At 43.0% G+C, this 24,452-nt stretch overlaps 1 protein-coding gene and 1 long non-coding RNA gene across 2 annotated transcripts; one reads left to right on the top strand and one right to left on the bottom strand.

The window, feature by feature from the left end:
* Positions 1–12,591: 12,591 nt before the first annotated feature.
* On the top strand, positions 12,592–13,656 carry LOC306920520 (formyl peptide receptor-related sequence 4-like; the record flags this gene model as incomplete). The annotated part of the gene is made up of 1 exon (XM_079497321.1): positions 12,592–13,656. The coding sequence occupies one exon, from the start codon at positions 12,592–12,594 to the stop codon at positions 13,654–13,656; it is 1,065 nt and encodes a 354-aa protein (XP_079353447.1).
* A 5,325-nt stretch (positions 13,657–18,981) lies between these two features.
* On the bottom strand, positions 18,982–21,882 carry LOC306922903. Its single transcript, XR_013789979.1, has 3 exons — positions 21,633–21,882; positions 20,466–20,542; positions 18,982–19,146 (listed from the first exon to the last, which is right to left on the bottom strand). It is a non-coding gene; the product is annotated as an uncharacterized lncRNA (long non-coding RNA).
* Positions 21,883–24,452: the final 2,570 nt, after the last annotated feature.

The following is a 24,452-nucleotide window of genomic DNA, read 5'->3' as shown; positions in this document are numbered from 1 at the left end:
CAACAGCTAAAGTTTAAAATAATGGTTAAAGTGGTTAAAAGCTATAAGGCGACACACATCCGTTCCAGGTCTTAATGGGTTAATATGTAGAACTACTAATGTATTTTCTTCTCAGTATCCTAAATGTTCTCACAGATTGAAACCATGATGGAAAGTAACTGTTTATTTTATTTAAAAAACAGTATTTTTTGGAGCTTCTCTTTGACATGATGCATCTTTAATGTTTGAGTTCTTATGTTTCTCCTGCTCTCCTCCTTTTATTCCTCCTCCATTTATGAATAACAACACCACCATATATGGAGATTTATGTAAATTAATTATGTTTCACCAACTTCTTTACACTATCAACCAACCACTGATGTGTCAATAAAGTTACATCTTTACACTGTCATCCAGTGATGTGTCAATACAGTCACATCTTTACAGTGTAAACCAGCGATGGGTCAATAAAGTTGATTCTTAATTCAGATTTGTCATTATTTTGTACATAGTCATAAAATAAAGTAACCTTGAACTGTACATGTATTGTACTGTACTGTACTCACTCCTAAAGAAAGCCGTTTAATAATCATTCAAATGGTTACAATTACATTGTATACTATAATATTATATTATAGAAGGTTTTCACTCCAACAGAAAGCTGTTTTAGAGTCATTCAATCTTTTTGTACAATTGTATTGCAAAACAAGGCTTGCTTCCTGCTTTCTGTGTGTAGGCCGACCTGATGCAACTAATTGCAACATGGAAGTCCTTGAAACAGGCAAAAAGGAGTTGCGTCTATAGTTGCGTTGGTGCGGTCACACACACACACACACACACACACACACACACACACACACACACACACACACACACACACACACACACACACACACACACACACACACACACACACACACACACACACACACACACACACACACACACACACACACACACACACACACACACACACACACACACACACACACACACACACACACACCTTGAGTATTTCCAATATTTTTACTTCTACTCCACTCTATCTTGGATCCAAATATTGTACTTTTAACTCTTGATTATTATTACAAAACATGCATTACCCACTTCAGCCCTATACACATTTCGGCCATTTGAAAAGAGCCAATCTACAACCTCACAATGTGTCACATTGCGACGCATTGTGAGCTTGTAGATCTGCTATTTTTAAAATATTTGTATACATTTCAAAACTTGTGTTGAAATTGGACATTCTGCATAATGAGTACTTTTACTTTTTTTGTATTTCTACATGATTGCAGTATTGTTACTTTTACTTAAAGGGTTAGTTCAGATTTTTGGGACCTAATGCTGTAGTAATATACATTAATCTAGTGGTTGCAATTAAAGGTATTAATAGATTGCCCGAGTCCCGTGGTGGGAGTTCTGCTCTGGTTTTGGTGAATATTAAGTAGTTCCGGTCATTTGGTGGGGGTCTGGGGGCCACACAACTAGAAGAATTGCCCCTCGGGGCACACCAGGCCAGGTCAGGTTGTGGCCTCACCTATAATAGGCCAATGTGAAAAGGGTGCCATTTGTTCTTACACCATTGATGGCAATTGGATGATTTGAGGCATTTTGTTCCAAAAATGTGTTTTGCTCACTGCGTTCATGATTTGAGGCTTTTTGTTACAAAAGGGCCAATGCTGCAAACTTTGAAAACCAATGTTAGCCAATTAGGATGGAATATGAAATATTGTCTCTATAGTCTTGAACACATGACTATAGAGATGTAACGATTTGCGGAATTTTTAGACAGAATCTGGAGGAGTAATTTCAAAAAATGTGTTTTTCTAAAGTCGGCCTCCTGGTGGCGCTATAACAGGCCGTTCTAGAAATGTTGGGGCAGAGGTTCCTCGTTGGCATCCAGGGAGTGTGTGTGCCAAATTTGGCATCGACCAGGTTAGCGGTGCCGGACGGAGTGCAAAACATGCTCTCTCCCCATGCCTTCGGCCTGGTGGAGACAATAAATTAATCCACAAAACTAGGATAATTTGTATTGTTTCTATTTCTACCATATAGACTATAGAGCAACTTTCGTTCAACTTTGACCTCTCTGTAACATGGAACTATTTTGTGTCCAGTAGTATCACTACGCCAGCAGCAGCACTAAACCATTGTCCATTGTGGATTAATGTATTTTGAATGCATGACCAAATGACCGGAACTACTTAAAGGACCACTTCACCACTTTTCAACCTATCTAATAGGTCTGTGACTCATAGGAGGGCTGAAACCCGAAGACCCGAGCCCCTAACCGAGAACTGTCCGCAACCCAAGACCCGAGCCCCTAACCAAGAACCGCCCGGAACCCAAGACCCGAGCCCCTAACCGAGAACCGGGCGGCACCAAACTCTCACCATGGACACTTGAATTCATGGATAGTCAATAATTTAACAAATAGTAAAAATTAAAATAATAAACTAACAATAATATCCAGGAAGTTATATGTATTAGGTCGCCGGCCCGCATCTCAAAAAATGGACCCCCCCAGAAACAAAGATTTGAGTTAAAAAATAACAGATTTGCAGAACACATTTCCCACGATTTTTCAACAGCTAAAGTTTAAAATAATGGTTAAAGTGGTTAAAAGCTATAAGGCGACACACATCCGTTCCAGGTATTAATGGGTTAATATGTAGAACTACTAATGTATTTTCTTCTCAGTATCCTAAATGTTCTCACAGATTGAAACCATGATGGAAAGTAACTGTTTATTTTATTTAAAAAAACAGTATTTTTTGGAGCTTCTCTTTGACATGATGCATCTTTAATGTTTGAGTTATTGTGTCGTGTGGTATTTGAGTCTGGAGATGCTGTGTATGGATCTTGTTTCCTGGGGGGGCGGGTTCATTGGTTAGAGCTACTGTCAGTCAAAGGTCTCAAGCATTGAACGTCACTGTACCAAAGCCCGCCCATATTGCATACCGTGTCCCGATTGGCCACACCAGTTCTCTGGTGTAGGAAATGGGCGTACAATTGAGCCTCTCCAGACCGTAATCCGCCGTCAGGCAATTTTTTTTTGCCAACGGCTGATTCGGTCTGGCTTATTAGCCAGGCTACAACAGCTCCACCAGAGAGCTCCTATCTGTTGTCGAGTCAAGGGGGCAACAGCTCCACCAGAGAGCTCTTATTCGTAGTCGGGTCGTGGGGGCAACAGCTCCACCAGAGAGCTCTTATCCGTAGTCGGGTCGTGGGGGCAACAGATCCACCAGAGAGCTCTTATTCGTAGTCGGGTCGTGGGGGCAACAGCTCCACCAGAGAGCTCTTATCCGTAGTCGGGTCGTGGGGGCAACAGATCCACCAGAGAGCTCTTATCCGTAGTCGGGTCGTGGGGGCAACAGCTCCACCAGAGAGCTCTTATCCGTAGTCGGGTCGTGGGGGCAACAGATCCACCAGAGAGCTCTTATTCATAGTCGGGTCGCAGGGGCAACAGCTCCACCAGAGAGCTCTTATCCGTAGTCGGGTCGCAGGGGCAACAGCTCCACCAGAGAGCTCTTATCCGTAGTCGGGTCGCAGGGGCAACAGTTCCACCAGAGAGCTCTTATCCGTAGTCGGGTCGCAGGGGCAACAGCTCCACCAGAGAGCTCTTATCCGTAGTTGGGTCGCAGGGGCAACAGCTCCACCAGAGAGCTCTTATCCGTAGTCGGGTCGTGGGGGCAACAGCTCCACCAGAGAGCTCCAGAATTCCCTCTCCAGAGCAAAGATACTCTGTTACAACTAAAAGGCTTGTGTTCCAAATGTTACTTGAGTGAAAGTGCAAAACTATTGGCATCAAAATACTGAAAGGTTTGAAAACAGACGATTAGGGGACTAACTATTTGGGCATTTGAACACAGTCACAATTGTATTGTATTGTACTAGAATTTTAACGCCCTTCGGGCGGCTCATCCTAGTTCCGTTGCAGCGCAATGGGAAGAAGGAAATTGCGAGACTCCACTTCATGTTTCAGCTGTGTTTTTAAACCCAGTATTGTGCCCTTCACATGTAGTAACGGATGGGTATTATTATTATTTGTTGTATTTTCACATCAAAGCAAATTAAATTAAAATAAGCTTTTTACTGTTTACTTACAATAAATTACTGTTTTTGGAAACCAAAAGATGTTGAGAATGGAGCAGAACATACTGTAGTATATTTTTTGGGGGACCTTGACTGCATTATAGTAGGCCTACAATCTTTTGGATTGCAGGACCCCACATTGTTTCTTCGGGAACAATATTTGTGTAAAACATGCTGAAATCACACACACACACACACACACACACACACACACACACACACACACACACACACACACACACACACACACACACACACACACACACACACACACACACACACACACACACACACACACACACACACACACACACACACACACACGCCTATTAGTTTGCATTGCACAGTGCGCTCAGTGCGATATTTCCGAACGTGCCCGTTGTGTGTGTGTGTGTGTGTGTGTGTGTGTGTGTAGTGTTGTGTTTTCTAATGTGTGTGTGTGTAGTGTGTAACTTCCGGTGGTGCAATCGGAAGTGAGAAAGGTAACATAAAAACTCTTCACGTGGTGGGCTTTGAGCAAATGGGAGAGGGAATGTAGTGTTGCCAGGTCCGCGTATTGTAAGCGAGTGGTAGTGTGTGTAAGTAGCGTGTTGAATGGCATTTTTTCTGGGCTTGTTTTTATAGACGTGGCAACAAATTAGCAACAGTAGCCAATGGGAAAACAGGACGCAGTGTTGCCAGGTCCGCGAGTTTTAAGCGAGTTGTAGTGTGTGTGAGTAGCGTGTTGAATGGCATTTTTTCTGGGCTTGTTTGCATAGACCTGGCAACAGTGTTCCGTGGCCCGTGTGTGAGTGTGTGCGTGCGGGGGTGTGGGTGCTTGTGACGTTTTTTGAGTGGTGTAAACCACTCCTACAACTGGCTTTTGTGTGCAGAAAAAAATGAGCATGGTTGCTATGTTCAAAATAATTTCTGACGTAATTAAATCACACCCGGGTGAACTGGATGACTGTAGCAACCATGCTCATTTTTTCTGCACAAAAAAAGCCAGTTGTGAAATCACATCCGGGTGTGATTTCATTACGTCAGACATTACGTCAGACCACAGCTGATCATGCTATATAAAACCTTACACCACTCAGTTCACACGGGTGTGATTTTTTTTGTATTATTGATATTGATATTGTTTGTGAGTGTGGAAGGGAGGCAACTTTGGTGGCAGTGCAATGACCAATGTTCCGCGGGTGGTGTTGAGGCTCGGCGTTCGGCGCGACATGAGGAGATAGCTGTCAGGGTTGACGTCACGACTACCTAGTCGTTACGTCACTTCCCCCTTTTATAAGGCCATGTGCCAGAAATTATCCTTTGACTGATTTTAAATCACTTTTGAGTCATTAAGATTTGTAAATCTAACTTTAACTTCAGTTTAAGTTCTCATCTCTAAAACCCGGAATCCAACTTATTCGGCAGCCAAGACAGACAAGACTTTGCCCTTCTGAACTTTGGGCTCCATCTAGTCAGCATCTCCCGCGCTTGTGTCCGTGGAAATACAATCCCTACAGTAAAATCAGTCCATTTTTGGACGCAGCGGTTGAAACATGTCTTCTGGCTCCATTAACCCAAACGAATCCCTTCCACCTGGGGATATCCAGCCTCCAGCTGGCCCCGACGTTGATTTAATTCAACTTGTCCTACCGAACGCCCAACACCCACCCTTGCACCTCCGGCCACCCTCCCCGATTGGTTCGGCCAGCCCTATGGGAGAGGGAATGTAGTGTTGCCAGGTCCGCGTATTGTAAGCGAGTGGTAGTGTGTGTAAGTAGCGTGTTGAATGGCATTTTTTCTGGGCTTGTTTTTATAGACGTGGCAACAAATTAGCAACAGTAGCCAATGGGAAAACAGGACGCAGTGTTGCCAGGTCCGCGAGTTTTAAGCGAGTTGTAGTGTGTGTGAGTAGCGTGTTGAATGGCATTTTTTCTGGGCTTGTTTGCATAGACCTGGCAACAGTGTTCCGTGGCCCGTGTGTGAGTGTGTGCGTGCGGGGGTGTGGGTGCTTGTGACGTTTTTTTTTTGTATTATTGATATTGATATTGTTTGTGAGTGTGGAAGCGAGGCAACTTTGGTGGCAGTGCAATGACCAATGTTCCGCGGGTGGTGTTGAGGCTCGGCGTTCGGCGCGACATGAGGAGATAGCGGCCGAACGACGCGGAGGGTAAGTGTGTGACGTCACTGCCGTGTGAGTGTAGTGTGTTGCAGTGTGTGTTGCAGTGTGTCAGTGACGTAGTAGCTGTTGACTTTGGGTCCCTTTTCCTGGGTTGGGTACAACTTCTCACTTGTATACATTAGGCCGTGCTGCGAGGTCCCTTTTCGTTCGGTTTCGTTCCCGCGTCTTTGGCACTACGATTTCAATGCATATTTCCATAGACAATACCCTTCTGGACTCTGGGTTAAAAGTTCTCCGCATAATATCCTGCAGTATTTTGTCACAAGCCAGAAATGTATATACAAGTGTATAACCAAAAAACGAAAATCTTGTGCTGCTGTTTTTGCTTGTAAAATGTGTAATATTGATTTTGGGAACACCAAATCTTTCTCAAATGTCATAAATACATATACCTAACATCTGAAACAAGTATTGGTGCCTTAGTTTACTCATATGTGAATCTAGATCATGAAATGTAGCAAATTTGTTAAAGAAAACGCTTCAACTTAAGTGATTGGCACCTAGCACAATGAAACATACACATAGAAAATGTAGCCAAAAATGTTACCACGCCCCCTAAATTGGAATAATAAAAAATAAATGCACTAAAGGTCAGAATTATTACAACATATGGTATGAAACATTTATACAAGTACCACAAAGTGTCTCAGCATCTGACATTTGCACATCACCCCCCCCCCCCCCCCCCAGCTCAAGTGCAGTTAGTCAGTCTATTTGCCAGCCCATAGAGTCCCATTGTGAACCCAGACATGTTGAGTACACCAAAGTTTTATAGTACAAATGTTGAGTATGTTTGGGTCCACAGCATGTAGAAACCGCCGGATGCTAACTTGCATATGTTGAACAATTATAATTAGCTTTAATGACCATAATCACCTACTGTATATGGACAAGATTTCAGCAATAGTCACGGGCCTTATGGATTTTTCTGCGCCAATCACTATTAAAAGGACTAAATTTGGCCCAGATGTAGTCCTGCTCTAATGATTTAGCTAGGGAACCCGAGCCAGTTACCTTTGGGGTCGCCATGGCGGCCAAATCCAATATGGCCGCCACATAAAACACCTTCCTCACCAGCCATTTGCAGCATCCTGTTGCACACACTAAAAGATCCGAGCTTTCTTGAGAAGAACAGAAGACCAGAGTAGTCAGACCAGTCCAACAACCTGTTCAGGTGCACTCCTAGAAACTTGTAGTTGTCTACATTCTCCACTACCTTAATATGTTGCTGGGAACCGGAGGTACACTCTTGGTCGTGCCATAGTCCACCACCATCTTCTTGGTCTTGCTAGCATTGAGCCAGAGGCTATTTGCCTTGCTCCAGTGCACAACCTCCGTAACCATGCGTGCTCAACAGTGTTGTTACCTGAGATGCAGGTGACAACTGACATGTCTTGTAGTTGAAGTGTAAGTCAGATGTTTATAGGGTGCCCTGGGGAGCGCCCGTGATGTTCACCAGCACCTCCGAACAGACAACCCTGCAGTCTCACATACTGCGGTCTGCCCGAGAGATAGTCTGAGATCCATGCCACCAAACCATGGTCCACCCCCATCAACGCAAGCTTCTGTAAGCAGTTGTGACTGGATAGTTCTGAAGACTCTGGAGAAGTCAAAAAGCATGATTCTAACTGCGTTGCCCATGGTGCCAAGGTGTGTGAATGCCCTGTTTAGCATGTAGATGATGACATCATCAAACCCAATGTCCACCTGGTATGTAAAAACTGAAGGGGGCCGACGAAGTCACTCACCATCGGTCACAATGCAGCAAGATTTCCACAGTTCCTCCCTGTCATCAGGGAGGGGCATATCGTTTGGATCAGCAGTTCTGGACAACCTGATCTCCATATATGCCTATACTATATTATTGCGACCACAGGTCGCATTTACTATGAAATTGCGCATTTTCCGTCAGTCAGTCAGTGTATCACTCAAAATCCCCATACATGGGGGAAGCCCCCATATATGGTGCCCAGGTCTTGTGAGTGACATCACGTGACATCATCAGGGATGGAGATCCCTGATGTCATCAATATTGGCCAGCAACTCTACAACTGACCCCAACCCTTAGATCTCCATATGGATATACTGTATGTCAGAACCGGTTCTGACATTCCATAACTCTAGATGGGCCTGCCCCAAAGTTATTAATGCTTACTGGTACTATGCTATAGCCTATACTATACTATACTATACTATACTATACTATACTATACTATACTATACTATACTATACTGATATGCCAATATCTATGTATGGGTGTACATACTGTAGGTAGTTTGAATCAGCGGTTCTGGACAACCGGATCTCCATATATGACTACACTAACACTACACTACACTACACTACACACTACACTACACAATACTGATACGCCCATACCCATGCATGGGCATATATACTGTAAGTAGTTCTGGACAACCGCCTATCCAATCAACTCGACACCGGACATATAAATGTCCCTGTGCTGGGGTCAGCAGCAACGTGCATGCCGAGTGTGAAGTTAGTTGGTCATACTCCTACTCATACTCTATCAATAGGAATGTACTGAACTCCATTACTTTCATTTTCAGGTGTTCTGGGTGAAAATGTTGAATACGTTTTTTGGGTATAGTGGCCATATATATAAAAACATACTGTATATATTAGAGTTTTCTGGATAGATGTACTCATAAATCGGAGCATTTCAATGTGTTCTAATGCTTTTTAAGTTTGTCAAAAGTTCACTCGTTTTCACTTAGTGCCATCTTGTAAATATGCAAATTAAGGTTCCAGACACACTCAATCATAATTATAAGCATTCCAATGTGTTTGTAATGGTCAAAAAACATGACATAGACACAATGTTTGCATTTGTAGCTCATCTGGTTCAAATATTACAGCCAAAACCATTTTAGGTATAGCAGCCATGGATTTGGCCGCTATGGCGACCCCAAAGGTTGCCAGCTTGGGCGCCCTAGCTAAATCCAGATTCTGTGACACTTTGTGATACTTGAATAAATGTTTCATACCATATGTTGTAATAATTCTGACCTTTAGTGCAGGGCCGCGGGAAGGTATTTACAGTAGGAGGTGCTGAACGTTTAGGAGGGGGTGCGCACGTGTAAGCGTGCGCCGCAAAATGCGCGTGCACACACCTCGTGCACGCACATTTGTGCATTTTCACACGGAAAAGTGGCTTTTACTTTCCTATATATACTATAATAACCATCTGCCTCCTGTGCCGCAGTGAACTAACACTACGCTTGATTTTTGTCACGGACATACAAAATAAATGGTCAATAATTTTACCAGAAACCCAAATAGCTAGCCCTAAATGTATACAAATGGCCTCATAATGTGCCATAGTGACTATGCCTGTGTGCTACACATTTTAAAGGGGGGCTAATTCAAGAAGAACAGAAGGGCCCAACAGTCTCATTGTGGGCATGACATATATTTAGCCCTTGCCTTTTCATCTTATTATAGACCACTAATTCAAATGTGTAGGCTATAATTATGAAAACAATCTAACAATAATAACATTATTTATGATTAACATACTGATGATTGCACCTGACTTGATAAGGCAAAATGGTTGAAATTCTTCCATGTACACAAATACATATGGCTGAGATTCAGTTCTTTATTTCTTGTTCTCAGTTCTCTGTTTGCTGGAAAGTTCTAGTGAAATGATTTGTGGTTTGCCACCAAGTTCCCTTTATTCACTATCACTGCATAAGTATTCAATGTTGATGAGAAAGTCTTAGAACATGCGCACCGGTAGGTGGTGTGATGTAAGGAATTATGCCAGTGGAACAATGAAAGGGCAACAATGAAAGCCAGCTATTAGCAAACATTACTTCTAGCTGTCTGTCGCCTGACATTAATGAGCATGTCATCCCGACACTTCACCAGTCACCAAAATAATTCAAACTAATTATTTAAATATTTTGATATATTGTAGACATTATAACCAACATAAAAAAATGTCACAGACATGGACAAGTCTTGCCAGTCTTGTACGGACATGTTGATGACCCCTGGAACAAACAGACACATGCAATTAACCAGAATTAGGCGCCGATACTGTGATACATACAGCATACTTATTAGGCATAGTAACAAATCTGTTTTGAACATATACATAAAAAGATTTTTTCTAAGATTATTCATCTTCCCCTCCTGTCCGATGGGGGGAGGGGGGGGCTGTGCCTGGGGGGAGGAGGTGCTCCAGCCCCTCCAGCACCCCTACTTCCCTCAGCCATGCTTTAGTGCATTTATTTTTAGTCTTGTCCATTTTTTGCATTATTCCAATTTAGGGGGCGTGGTAACATTTTGATAGATTTTCAGCCATTTTGGGCCAAGGTGGGCTGCTTTTCTTTTCTACCTTTCATTACACAGTAGATTGTGAAATTCTTTATGTATGAAACATAAGCTTTTGGCTAAATTAACTATTGTGTATGTTTCATTGTGCTAGGTGCCATCACTTAAGTTGAAGAGTTTTCTTTAACAAATTTGCTACATTTCATGATCTAAATTCACATGATTAAACTAAGGCACCAATACTTGTTTCAGATGTTAGGTATATGTAATTATGACATTTGAGAAATAGTTTGTGTTGCCACAATCAATATAACACATTTTACAAGCAAAAACAGCAGCACAAGATTTTCGTTTTTTGGTTATACACTTGTATATACATTTCTGGCTTGTGACAAAATACTGCAGGATATTATGCGGAGAACTTTTAACCCAAAGTCCAGAAGGGTATTGTCTATGGAAATATGCATTGAAATCGTAGTGCCAAAGACGCGGGAACGAAAATCATTTTCTAGGCACTTTTTCTTGGGTCGCAGCACGGCCTAAATGGAGCAGAACATACTGTAGTATATTTTTGGGGGGACCTTGACTGCATTATAGTAGGCCTACAATCTTTTGGATTGCAGGACCCCACATTGTTTCTTCGGGAACAATATTTGTGTAAAACATGCTGAAATCACACACACACACACACACACACACACACACGCACACAAATCCTCCACAGTGTGAATACGTGTCTGCAGTGACACTGGTGCAAGGTTACAATGAGTCCGTGGTGTGGTGAGACTGGGAAAGAAATAATGCGCGGAAGAATCTGACTGCGCGCGTTGTGGCGATGAGATGGCCGCGTTCGGAAATACCGCACCGGAGCACACTCGCCTATTAGTTTGCATTGCACAGTGCGCTCAGTGCGATATTTCCGAACGCGCCCTTTTTTTACAATTGTATTGCAAAACAAGGCTTGCTTCCTGCTTTCTGTGCGTAGGAGTTGCCTCCTCACTGGTCACTGTCCACTTCTACCAAGACTCTTCTCTGGCTGACGTCTCTTCAACACTTTGAAACAGGTAACTATGCTTTTATTGTATTGTCTTTATTATGACATCTTTAAACTATAGAGACCTGAAGGCTGATTCTTCCAAAAGCTTTCTAAATCATTCTACAGAATTATTTACTAAATAAGTTCTCAGACTTTTTGGTGCCAAAGACCCCCAAAATTATACCTATTTGAACAGCAGATGTACAAACAGCAGAGTGGCACAAACTGACGTGCTGTGAGCTTGTATGTCTGCTATTCTTAAGACACGCGTGCGTGCATGTGTGATCACACACACACACACACACACACACACACACACACACACACACACACACACACACACACACACACACACACACACACACACACACACACACACACACACACACACACACACACACACACACACACACAACTTGAGTATTTCCAATATTTGAAAGCTGTTTTGGAGTCATTCAATCTTTTTTTACAATTGTATTGCAAAACAAGGCTTGCTTCCTGCTTTCTGTGTGTAGGCCGACCTGATGCAACTAATTGCAACATGGAAGTCCTTGCAACAGGCAAAAAGGAGTTGCGTCTATAGTTGCGTTGGTGCGGACACACACACACACACACACACACACACACACACACACACACACACACACACACACACACACACACACACACACACACACACACACACACACACACACACACACACACACACACACACACACACGGCCTGCAGGTTCCTTTAGGGGCTCCAGGGGGTCCTTTAGGGACTCCAGGGGGTCCTTTAGGTTAGGGACTCCAGGGGGTCCCCAGCTAAATGTGTTGATGCAGCACTGTAATCAGTATCACTTCAACCCAATGTGTGTGCGTGCGTGCGTGCGTGCGTGCGTGCGTGCGTGCGTGCGTGTGTGCGTGCGTGCGTGCGTGCGTGCGTGCGTGCGTGCGTGTTCATCAAATCTCCTTGTAGCAAATGTGTTCATTAAAACAAAGCGTGTGTTATTTTTGTGTTGCAGGACGATGGAGATTATGACCACACCTGCTGTTCATCACAATGAGGATGAGGATGATGAAGGAGATGACTACAAATCCATCCACATCATGGCCGTGGTCATCTGCAGCGTGGTGTGTGTGCTTGGCGTGTTGGGGAACGGTGTGGTCATCTGGGCGACGGGCTTCAGGATGAAGAAAACCGTCAGCACCGTTTGGTACCTCAACCTCGCTGTGGCCGACTTCCTGGTTACAGCCTTCCTGCCGCTGAGAATCACAGAGAACGTTCTGGCCGGCCTCTGGCCTTTTGGCTGGTTCATGTGCAAAATGGACGGTTTGGTTTTCTTCATGAACATGTATGCCAGTATCTACACTCTGGTGCTGATCAGTGTGGACAGATGTGTGTGTGTGGTGTGTCCCGTGTGGACCCGGAACCACCGCACCGTCACAAAGGCATCCTGGGTCAGTCTGGGAGTCTGGGTGATGGCCTTGGCTCTGAGCTCCCCTTATTTCATCTTTAGGGACACACGGCACTCCATCTCCGGTGATAAGGTCTGGTGCGTCGCCGGCTATGCATCCACAATCATAGGCGTCACCACTAACTTCGTTGCAGGATTCGTGGTTCCTTTCTCCGTCATCGTCTCCTGCTATTCCGTCATCATCTACCGGCTCAGGAATAACCACTCGCTGGCCGGCCAATCTGGTCGCACCTTCAAAATCATAGCAGCTGTTATCACCGCGTTCTTCCTGTGCTGGATCCCCTTTCACATCATACGTCTGTTTAAGGTTGTGTATTATCAGACATACCTGGAGGGCAGTGATACCCTGAAGGTTGTGCTCAGCTTTGGGGTTCCCATAACCCTCGACCTGGCTCTTGTCAACAGCTTCCTGAACCCGCTGCTGTACGTGTTCAGTCAGGGTTTCAAGGACGTGTTCCGCAGCAGGTCCATCCTAAAGGTTCTGGAGGAAGCCTTTAATGAAGAGCCTCCTCAGATCAACAACACTCCCACAGACCCAGACATCACCCAAATGAGCACCCTGTCTGAGATAGAGGGTAGCACCGGTCCGCCCGGAACCCAAGACCCGAGCCCCTAACCGAGAACCGCCCCGGGACCCAAGACCCGAGCCCCTAACCGAGAACCGCCACGGGACTAGGGATGCCAAACGACTCATATTTGGCCAATCGATAAATCGAGGCCGCAAATCGACGAGTCGATCGACTTTTTTTCCTATTTATTTTCCATTATTTTTTATTTTTTTATTTTTGTTGTTGCTGCGCAGCAGTTGAGGAGAACGCAACTATGCATTCCTTTAAGCAACACAACTTCTGCAGCTGCATCCATATGTTTAGAATTTGCATCAATGATCAAAGCCCAATAATAAAAAATAAACTTTATTTTGTAAACAACGACACTGAAGGAGCAGCGGCGCTATCGGCTGCTATGCTATCAGCTAGTCCCAACTCAAGTGTCTGCAGCAGCCTGTCACAAGTCCCGTAATGAACTGATACGGGACGCACGTTGTTCCGTATTTTAATGTCGGGTCGGGGAATAAATACAGTATGAATGACGGCGGGATTTATTTGACAACGCTGTCCTGCTTTCTTCACGAGAAGAGAAGAGCGCTCACAGCTCAGAACAGAGCGGACCTGTCTTTGAGCGTGAGCAATGAGATGCGAATTGCGAACCTGGGGTCTGGGGGCTCAGAGCTGCAGCCATTGGCTCATGATACGAGCACACGACCAATGGGACAGAGCATTCAGTGTTGCTAAGATACCCTTCCCCTTCACCCCACACCCTTGGACGATGGCGCTCTAACTGCAGCCAGGGCATGCATGTGAGGTGCGGCGCTGACAGGCGCAAAAAAAATAAAAAATAAAATAAAAACGATTTTTCGACTCATACGTTTTTGAGTCGCGGAAGGCATGAGTCGAAAATCGAGTCGATTTTCAACTTTTTTCAACATCCCTACACGGGACCCAAGACCCGAGCCCCTAACCGAGAACCGGGCCGTACCGAACTCTCACCATGGACACTTGAATTCATGGATAGCCAATCATTTGACAAATAGCAGCATTTGAGAATTATTGGCTTTAAAAATAATAAACTAACAATAATATCCAGGAATTCATTCTCCATGGAGTGAGTAATTGTTAGGAAATAATCACACCTGTGTGAAGTGAGGGGTGCTAATATATTAAAGTCTAACTCATGTTGATTAGGTGATGTAATGTTGATGTAAAACAAACTGTGCCAACACAAACATTAAACGCCATTAACAATAAAGAGACAATATGACGTAATGAGGCACATTATACAAATGTATTTTCTTCTCAGTATCCTAAATGTTCTCAAAGATTGAAACCATGATGAAAAGTAACAGTTTACATATTATGTTTTTAAAACAGTATTTGTTGGAGCTTCTCTTTGACATGATGCATCTTTAATGTTTGAGTTCTTATGTTTCTCCTTCTCTCCTCCTTTTATTCCTCCTCCATTTATGAACAACAACAACACCATATATGGAGCTTTATGTAAATTAATTATGTTTCACCAACTTCTTTACACTGTCAACCACTGATGTGTCAATAAAGTTACATCTTTACACTGTCATCCAGTGATGTGTCAATAAAGTCACATATTTACAGTGTAAACCAGTCAACAAAGTTGATTCTTAATTCAGTTTTCAGAGTTTGTCATTATTTTGTACACACGGTCATAAACAGTGGTGAAGAAGTACACAAAAAACATTTAAAAAAAAAGATTCCATACACCACCAAGATACCTGTACTTCCTTAATGTCAACAAAGTCCACACTCACAACACCAGAGGGAGTTCAACAAACCACGTGCAACCCAGATACGGCTCAAACAAGGGATTAAATACATTTCGCTCCTATGCCACGAAAATGTGTAACGCCCTACCAACAGCCATTAAGACTTGTGAATCCCTTGACTCCTTCAAAACCGCTCTCAAAGAGCACCTACGGACGGCTGCAATTCAAAACTGGCCCTTGTAAATTAAGTCTGAGCTTCCCCCAACCCCGTTCTCCCCATACTGTACACGTTTTTTTCCGTTTGTAACATTATTTATATGATGATTTCGTATAAATAAGTCGCTAAATGTTCTGATGAATTAAAAATGGTGGACCCTGTTATAAATAAGTGTAATGCTTTATCATGGATCGTACAACAGTTTTTGTATTGACTTCATGTGCTTTCGTTTGAAATGTACCCATTCATACTGTGAAATAGAAACTTCAATCAATCAATCAGGGGTGACATGTGGAAAAATGTTTGGTTTAACACGTGGCATTCTGGATAATTTTGGGTCATTCGGTGTAGGCACTTGCTCGGGCCTCGCACGGGCACGCCTTACAGTGCTCAAGTCCTTTTCTGTTGGCACACCTGGCTTGTTTTCAGTGTTTTTGAGGGGTGCTATCCCCTCCTAGCTCCAGCTTTGAGGGTTTGCGTAAAAAACACAAACATTGTCCTAACACAAACATTGAATGCCATTGACAATGAATGGCCAGCTTTCAGTGTTTGTGTAAACACAAACATTGCGTAAACACAAACATTGAAGACGGAAGGTGAGGACGCAAATTGTGTTAGGATGGAATGAGATGATGTATGATCATGTATGATAAGAGCGAGCACCCCTCACTTCACACAGGTGTGATTTTTAACCCATTTCGACCGAGACCGATTCTTAAAAAAAAAAGTCTTCTAAATCCTAAAGGTTTTCGTAAAAACCCCATGTTTCTATGTCAGTAGCCTCGGAAACCCAGACGTTTTTATTTTTAGGGAGAAAAAAATGTCAGTGGTTCTCAAACTATTTCATGTCAAGGACCCCAAAACATTATCTAGAATTGGCCGTCGACCCCCATCTGATCAGAATCAAAGATTGGAGTTAAAAACGTTCGCTCTGAAAGAATATATATTCCAAATTTGCGCCACATTTTCACGTTTTTTCAAAAATAATAACATTTATACGAGCTTGAAGATCTGCCATTTTTCAATAGCTAAAGTATAACATAATGCTTAAAACACCAAAAGAGGTTAATGTCATCATGCAGTTAGTTTGATTTGGTTGTGCCAAGTAGCAAGCACTGACAAAAAATACCATTATAAATTGTATTAGCTGCTGCTGTGTTGTTTACTAGGGTTCGGTGTCTGTGAAAACTAAGGGTCCATTGGTTGCAATCTAACCTTTGGTCCCCGGGTGGCAGCATTGAGTGACTTGCACAACTACTGTACTCTCAGAAAGCACTATTAAACCAGGCATTTTTTATCCACAGTTTTTGCGACATGTTTTACACACATGGTTAAATGGTGCAGTCAGGATTAGGTAGCAGATTAGGCCACTTTGGTCTAAATTAGACATCTAAATGTATTTATTTTCATATTGCATTGTTACAGGATAATCAACACAAACCTTACTATATCGTACACAATCATTAATTACGACTACGAGGCATGCGATTTGCAATCACAGCTATTGAATCTGAAACAGACAGTACTGAAAAATTGTCCCTGTAGTACAAGGTCAGACACAAAACCAAAATACTGCATATAGTGGTTGTACGCATACGCCTAGTTGCAGTTTACATCCATGTACTGTGATATAGTGACGTCTGAATTCATCTCTCCAGGAGATGTGTCTGTCTGTCTATATTTTATACTACCTGTGTGAATGAGGCAAACTCATTCCAACATTGCGATTATACAACAGCAACAGCAGAATCGTGTTCAAGCATTTCCATGTCTCAAACATTGAGTGGACAGGGGTTGCACTTGAAATTATCAATAACTGAATAGTTCAGACCTTCAGTTAAATCTCTCTCAAACCCTATAGGAGACACAGACTATAGGCTATAATTTAGGCGAGAGGTTGTCAGTGTACAATCTGGTATTACATGATGCGTAAAATAGCGGTAAATCAGTGTCACTCACTTTCCCAGGGAAGTAGTAATGACAAAAATGAGTGGGAACAAAGCAACGTTATCGGGATGTATACTAACTTTATTTGCGGCCACTTTGTCAATTGCATTTTCTGGTCACACAATCAAAAACACTAAACAGGTTTTCAAAGAGATTGTACCTTTGCATTCCTATGGGATGCACTACGGCATGGGTGGGCAACTTTGACAATGGCGAGGTCCACAATATTTCCACACTCACTCCAGAGTGCGACGCGTTTTGAGCTTGTAGATCGGCTATTTTGGCTATTGAATTTAAATCCTGAATTATTTTTTGCTATTTTTTAATTGGAATCCTAAAAAGTAACATTTGTATTTAATTTCAAATGCCTTTAATTATTATAGTTATGTTAACTTGTTAATTTAGCCGAACTAAATACAAATGCATTGTACATGGAAAAAGAGACGATAACATTTTAATACTACTCATTAAGCTACTAATCTACTTATCAGTATTCTGGTATTAACCTCAGGGCCGCATTAAGTGAAGGTGAGGGCCTCATGTGGCCCCCGGGCCACCTGTTGCCCATGTATGCACTACGGAATGGACAAGCCCCTGACTTGTCCATTCTGCCCACTCAGTGTTTTGCCTCTATTGTAAAACCGCGCCTGGCAGTGAGTACTACCCAATCATGCAAGATTATTGGCACAAATTCAATATCCAACTAAACAATCATCCTCCGAAATGAATGCTGTATGGCCAGCTGAAGGAGAGACAAAAACACACTCAAGGGGGGGCAGAAAAAGCGGTATACAAAGATGACATCAAATTGATTCAAACCCACCTGAGATAGCAAAGAGGCAGCAGAGAAAGAGATCGATCTACCACCAAAACAGCTCCTCACACAACCACTACAGCCACTTGCCAGTTACATACTGTATGTGCCCCACTGCAATAGACTGTGGATTAAGTGTTGTCCTTGCTTACTGTAAATCGCTCTGGACTAAGAGCATGATCTGCAGTGCTAAATGCCTAAATTGTAAATTGTTGAAGACCCACGGCCTGAAAAGTTTGGAGTGTGTGTGTGTGTGTGTGTGTGTGTGTGTGTGTGTGTGTGTGTGTGTGTGTGTGTGTGTGTGTGCAGGCACGAATAGTTCTTATAACGGCAGTGGGCTCATGGCTCTTTACAGACACACAGACAGCAGCCTCTCCGCTGACCGTGTCAGTGTAGTGTTGCTGCAGGAGTGTGAATGAACCTTACGTGCGGTCACTGGAACAAGAGCCACCTTATTAGCATTTGAATACCTGTTCTGTGAACAGGGAACAGGCACCCCCCTGTAAAGGTGTGTGCCTACGTGACCAAATGACCAGGGGGATGGGAGCTTCAGCCTTCAGTCAGTGGGTGCTATTTGGATTACTATTGTGTCAGTGGGTGCTTCAGCCCTCAAGCACCCCCGAAGTCGACGCGCCTGCGTGTGTGTGTGTGTTCGACTCACTTTGGCAGCGAAAGTTGAAGCGTCCAGGAGTGTGACTCTTAGCAAGGGGAGTCATCCTCCGGCAAGTACCATCTGTGCTGAATAAAGAGAGAACCGGATCATAGAGCGCCGAAGTCCTGACATCACTCACTCATCCCCTGGTTCTGCCTGGTTCACGGAAGTATAATTTCTCTATGGAGAAAAACATGGGGTCATCTTAAAATCGTTTCATATAAGCATTGTGGTCCAAAGATAAACAAGCTGTCTCAGCGTTATTGTCAGGGAGGTGTCTCTGTATCGTTTGCGACAGTCAGTCACTCATATACTATATACTGTACTCTAGCGAAAATCTAACTAATTCAGTAGCAGTAACAATAGCGTTTTCTCTCAGTCAGTTGATTCTTCATATCCATATGAGTGAAGCGGCCTGGATGATTTGTGTATTTTTCAAACACAGTTATTATATCCCCTATGGGGATTACAATGCAAATAAAAAGTACATGAAGGCCGTGGATTTACGCCCTCTACCTATATTGACGTCAGACTTGGTGCTCTATTATCCCTACAAGAGATTCTTCCAAGGTTTTTGATTCCTCCAGGATTTTTTAATCCTATGCACAGCTTTGTGTGTATGTCCGTATGAGCCGTGTTTGAAGCACGGAATGTGATGTTTTGATGATGTATGGTGAGTGATAAGAGTGCCCCTCACTTCACACAAGTGTGATTATTTTTATTTGGATGGTTAACCACATAACCCATTGAAGGAGTAGTCCGTTCACCCAAAGAATTATGTATTTTCCAAACAATTACACACAAACTCTGTGAATTCATGGAGATGATTTTTGTTTTATTGTCGCATTCCTTGATACCTGAGTGATCGGTTAGCGGGGTTGCGCCTGGAAAATAGCAAATCTACGCGCTGCGACGCGTTGAGAGCTTGTAGATCGGCTATTTCCATCCAAAAGTGCCCTCTTATGTAATTTCAGCCCCTGCCTCTCTAACACTCTCTTCACGTCCCTGAGTAGGAGACTCAGTAGTATGCTCTTTGAGTTCTCCGCTCATCAAATTATTGGCTTAGGAATGCAACAAGATTGATAGAAAATAAGTAATCTTTTGGGTGAACCACTCATTTCAGACAAATGCCTTCTCAATCAGTAATTCTTTTTCAAAACACACTTTAAAAAAAAATTCAAAAATAGCAGATGTACAAGCTTGCAGCGCGGCACGAGGTGACATGTGAGCTTGCATGTCATGTTAAAATGAAACGTTCCTGGTTTTAGTGGGTTAAATGCCATTATGGTTGAGCGGAGTCCCTCAAGGTGTTGCTCAAGGCTCAATGCTAGTGGCTCTTCAGTTCTGTTACTGTGGGGAAAGCTTTTTTGCAGAAAATAGCCGATCGACAAGTTCACAACGCGTCGTTGTGAGCTTGGCTATTTTCAGCGAAAGCTTCCCCCACAATACGGAATAGGATGCTGGTGTTTACATGGTTAATTTTCACATTAATCACTCACTTCAGGTTGGCATAAGAGTTGCCCGTCTCCTCTGGTGGTTGGCACAATTACAGCGGTCCAATCTTCATGCCACCAACCTAAGAAAGAGACAGAAATGGAGGAATAAAGCTAACTATGTGCAACCCAGATTTGGCACAAACAAGGGACTAAATTAATTTCACTCCTATGCCACAAAAATGTGGAACGCCCTACCAACTGTCATTAAGATGTGAATCCCTTGACTCCTTCAAAACCGCTCTCAAAGGGCACCTACGGACGGCTGCAATTCGAAACTGGCCCCCGTAAAATCTGAATCCCCCACCCACCCCTTTTCCCCCTCGCTGTATATGTTTTTTCCCCCTTTTTACATCCTTTATGATTTCCTGTTTTTGGCTATATAGAACTGTACGTCTCTAAATGTTATGATGAATTGAAAACGGTGGACCCTCTTGTAAACAAGTGTAATGCTTTATGGTGTCATCCACTCACAGTTAACAGTTTTTGTATTGAGTTGTGCATGAAATGTACTGTAATTCTGCAAACTGTTAATAAATACTTAATAATCGAAAAGGATCAAATATAGCTTGACTCAGTCCATTCATTACTGGTCTGCTCCTACATATTTCACATTATATTCTTAAAAGGAGTATATGCTTGAGTGAAAACATTAGATACAGTATCATGCATAAGCAATGACAGATCCCGATATAATTATAAATCAATAATAAAATATACACATTGATTAAATTGTAAAGTTAGGCTATTAATGACAATTAAGTAGCTTTGAATCAGAATAGCCTACTGGCTTTTTGATATTGCATACATATGCAAGAGCAAGTATTGATGGTTTATAAGTGGCACTGGCTAACCAGGGGTCCCTGCTTCATAGTTTAAATCTTAGGCTTAATAAACCCTAAACATCAATATTCCTATTCTATGACTTCAGTTCATGTCGCCTCATGACGCCACACACACACACACAAAAGCATAAACAAAAAACAAACGTGTTCCTGCATGCTAGTCTATAGCTGCAAACAAACAAGCCTCGCCACCGTGTGTATAATTTTAATTGGCCATGTTTGCCACCTGGCCGACCTTACGAGGGAAATGTTAAAATATAAAACGCATATAGCCTACTGGCTGCCTCTAGAGGCTATAGCCTACAAAGACAACTAAAAATAAACCCACCTCTTTTTTGACGCACACATGGCAGCAGGAGAGAAAGTCAGGAGATTTTGAAATATGGCGCGCTGCGAATCTGTCAGTGGAATTCTCAGTCGTAGGTATTACAAGGCATGACTGCGTGTGTGTGTGTGTGTGTGTGTGTGTGTGTGTGTGTGTGTGTGTGTGTGTGTGACTGTGTGTGTGTGTGTGTGTGTGTGTGTGTGTGTGTGTGTGTGTGTGTGTACATTATTGCTCCGCGGCCCTCTTGTAGCTATTATATATCGTACTTGACTTGTATTACGGTATTTATTTATTTCCCACCACGGAGTAACCTCAGCCCGCAGCAGACTATCCAGCATACATGTATCTTCCAACTCGGAGACACCGGGTGTGTCGGTAGGCCAATCAGAGGCAGGCGGGCGTTACCATGTCTATGCTCGGACGTAGAAAGAATATACGCCAATTACAATGGGGATAGTTCCAATGTTTGGAACTATAGACCATAGGCCATAATAGGCACCCGCTTTGCAGCCTAGAAACATGTTTGCAGCGAGATCAAAGCGTGTCGCCACTCGCTTACTAGATTACTCTGGAGTAGAGTCCCCTCCGACGGAGGAAGTAGTCCCACAGGATAAAGGATACGTGTGGGCCTGGGCCTAGGGACATCTGGGTACCTCGATGCATTTTTTTTTACATTTTGTCCAAAATGAAGGAAAAATAATAATATTTGAAAATTGATCTTATGTAAATTATGTGTTATTATTATTATTATTATTATTATTATTTTATTTTTTTACATTTTGGGGGAAAAGACATAGGTGCAGCTGGTGCACTGCCCAGTGCACACTCTTCCTTGGTGCCCACTATTATGTTACCGTCCCTTCTTGTTTACCACAGTCAGTGTCTATTTTATTTGGAATTTGATTTGAATATGTATATTATATTATATTATATTATATTATATTATATTATATTATATTATATTATATTATATTATATTATATTAACCACTGTATTTGAAAATAACCGATCTACAAGCTCACGTATCACATATAGCGACGTGTTGTGAGCTATTTAGAAAGAAATGTGAAAAGTAAAACATTTGGAATACTTTTGAATTAAACACAATTAACAACACAAATCATGTATGGGGGTCGCTGGCACAAAACATTTTCAGAAGGGGGCCCATAATACCCTATGGGCCCACCAAGTTAACCTGACTCCGCCAGATGGGGCAGCGGAGAGTACACTGGGTTCCCAGTGTACTCTCTGCTGCCCCATCTGGCGGAGTCAGGTTACCACCAAGTAGCCTACTGTAGGGCGGCTATATTATTTGGGGGTCCTTGTCATAAAACAAACAAAAATCTCAGCCCATCTGTCAACTAAAAACTTGGATGAGGTCACGGGTGCTGCAGTGCATTGGTTCTCAACATGTGGGTCGGGACCCCCAGTGGGTCAACCATTACATCTTTAACGCATTTTGGACGGGAATCCCTTTTGGTGTTTTAGCATTATGTTATACTTTAGCTACTGAAAAATAGCAGATCTACAGTACAAGCTCATAGCGCGGCACTGAGTGCCGCGCTACGAGCGTGTAGGTCTGCAATTTTTGAAAAATCGTGAAAATGCGGCACAAATCTTTGAATATATATTCTTTCAGATTTTAACTCAAATCTTTGCTTCTGGGGGGGTCCCTGGAACAACATATTTTCAGATAGGGGTCGGCGACCAAATACATATATTTTTGGGGGTCCTTGACATGAAATATTGAGAACCACTGATATAGAAACATGAGGTTTTTCAGAAAATTGTCATGATTTAGAAGACATTTTTTAAATTTCGTCCTCAGGTCTTAAGGGGCTCTTGACCAGTCTGAGGCTGTTCGCCAGGCAGGCCTCCACCACCCAATAAAGGGCCACATGCTGCTGTGACAATAACCCTATACTGGCATTACCTGACCCCACAGGGGTGCGGCACCTGTGCTGTTCCAAGAACACCTCAGAGGAGCTTTTTTTTCTTCATTCTTTCAGCCAGTGACATTGACACAACTTTGCAGCCCATGAGGTCTGTAGGGAGCTCAGGGTAAAGATGGCCTACCTCTCTACACCCAGTGTGACAGGTCGGCAGAGTGGAGTGTCTACCCACCTTGCCATTCTCTCTGACCGCCAGCAGAGAGATTACAGTATACATACCACTTGAGGAATTGCTGCTCTGCGCCCTGGCTGCACACAGTGTACGTACGTTCAGCCAAGAACCGCAGAGCCCTGCAGTGACTTTATGTTTGGGCCACTGCCTGAGCCATAAAGGAGGCTAGGTTGGACTACTTGTTCGCTCAGCTACAAGGGGCCTTTGGGGCTTGGGTGTGCAGATGTTCGACTCATCAACGTTTTTCTGTTTATTTTTTTTCCTCTTTTCTTGTTTGTTCTCTGCATGCCTTGTAAAGCACTTTGCGATGCATTTCTGTCATGAAAGGTGCTATATAAATAAAGTTTATTATTATTATTATTATCATCATGAGAGAATGAAGTCTCTCCAAAGTTGCAAGGTAAATGGATTGAGCCAAGCACCATGCTGAGAAGAAGACAGCCAGCCGTTTTTCCTCAGCATCTTAACGCTGAGAAAGACCTGGTCGTATTAGGTTGAAACACGTCCGTTGCCCTGCCTGGTGAGGTGAAATGAAAGTGTGAAAAGGATTATATTGAGTGCTGGCTGTCTTCTTCTCATGATATTGTTGAGCACCTTGACACGATTATCTAATTCTGAGTGTTTTGGGCATCTTCTCTTTTCTCAAAGTGCTATGGGGACCAAACTCTCTGATATGGTCTATAGCAGGAAAAATATGTC

The sequence above is a fragment of the Electrona antarctica genome (genome assembly GCF_951216825.1).
Source record: "Electrona antarctica genome assembly, chromosome: 1".
NCBI classification, from domain to species: Eukaryota; Metazoa; Chordata; class Actinopteri; order Myctophiformes; family Myctophidae; genus Electrona; species Electrona antarctica.
The sequence above is the reverse complement of the archived record's forward strand: the minus strand, read 5'-3'. Positions and strand labels throughout refer to the sequence as shown.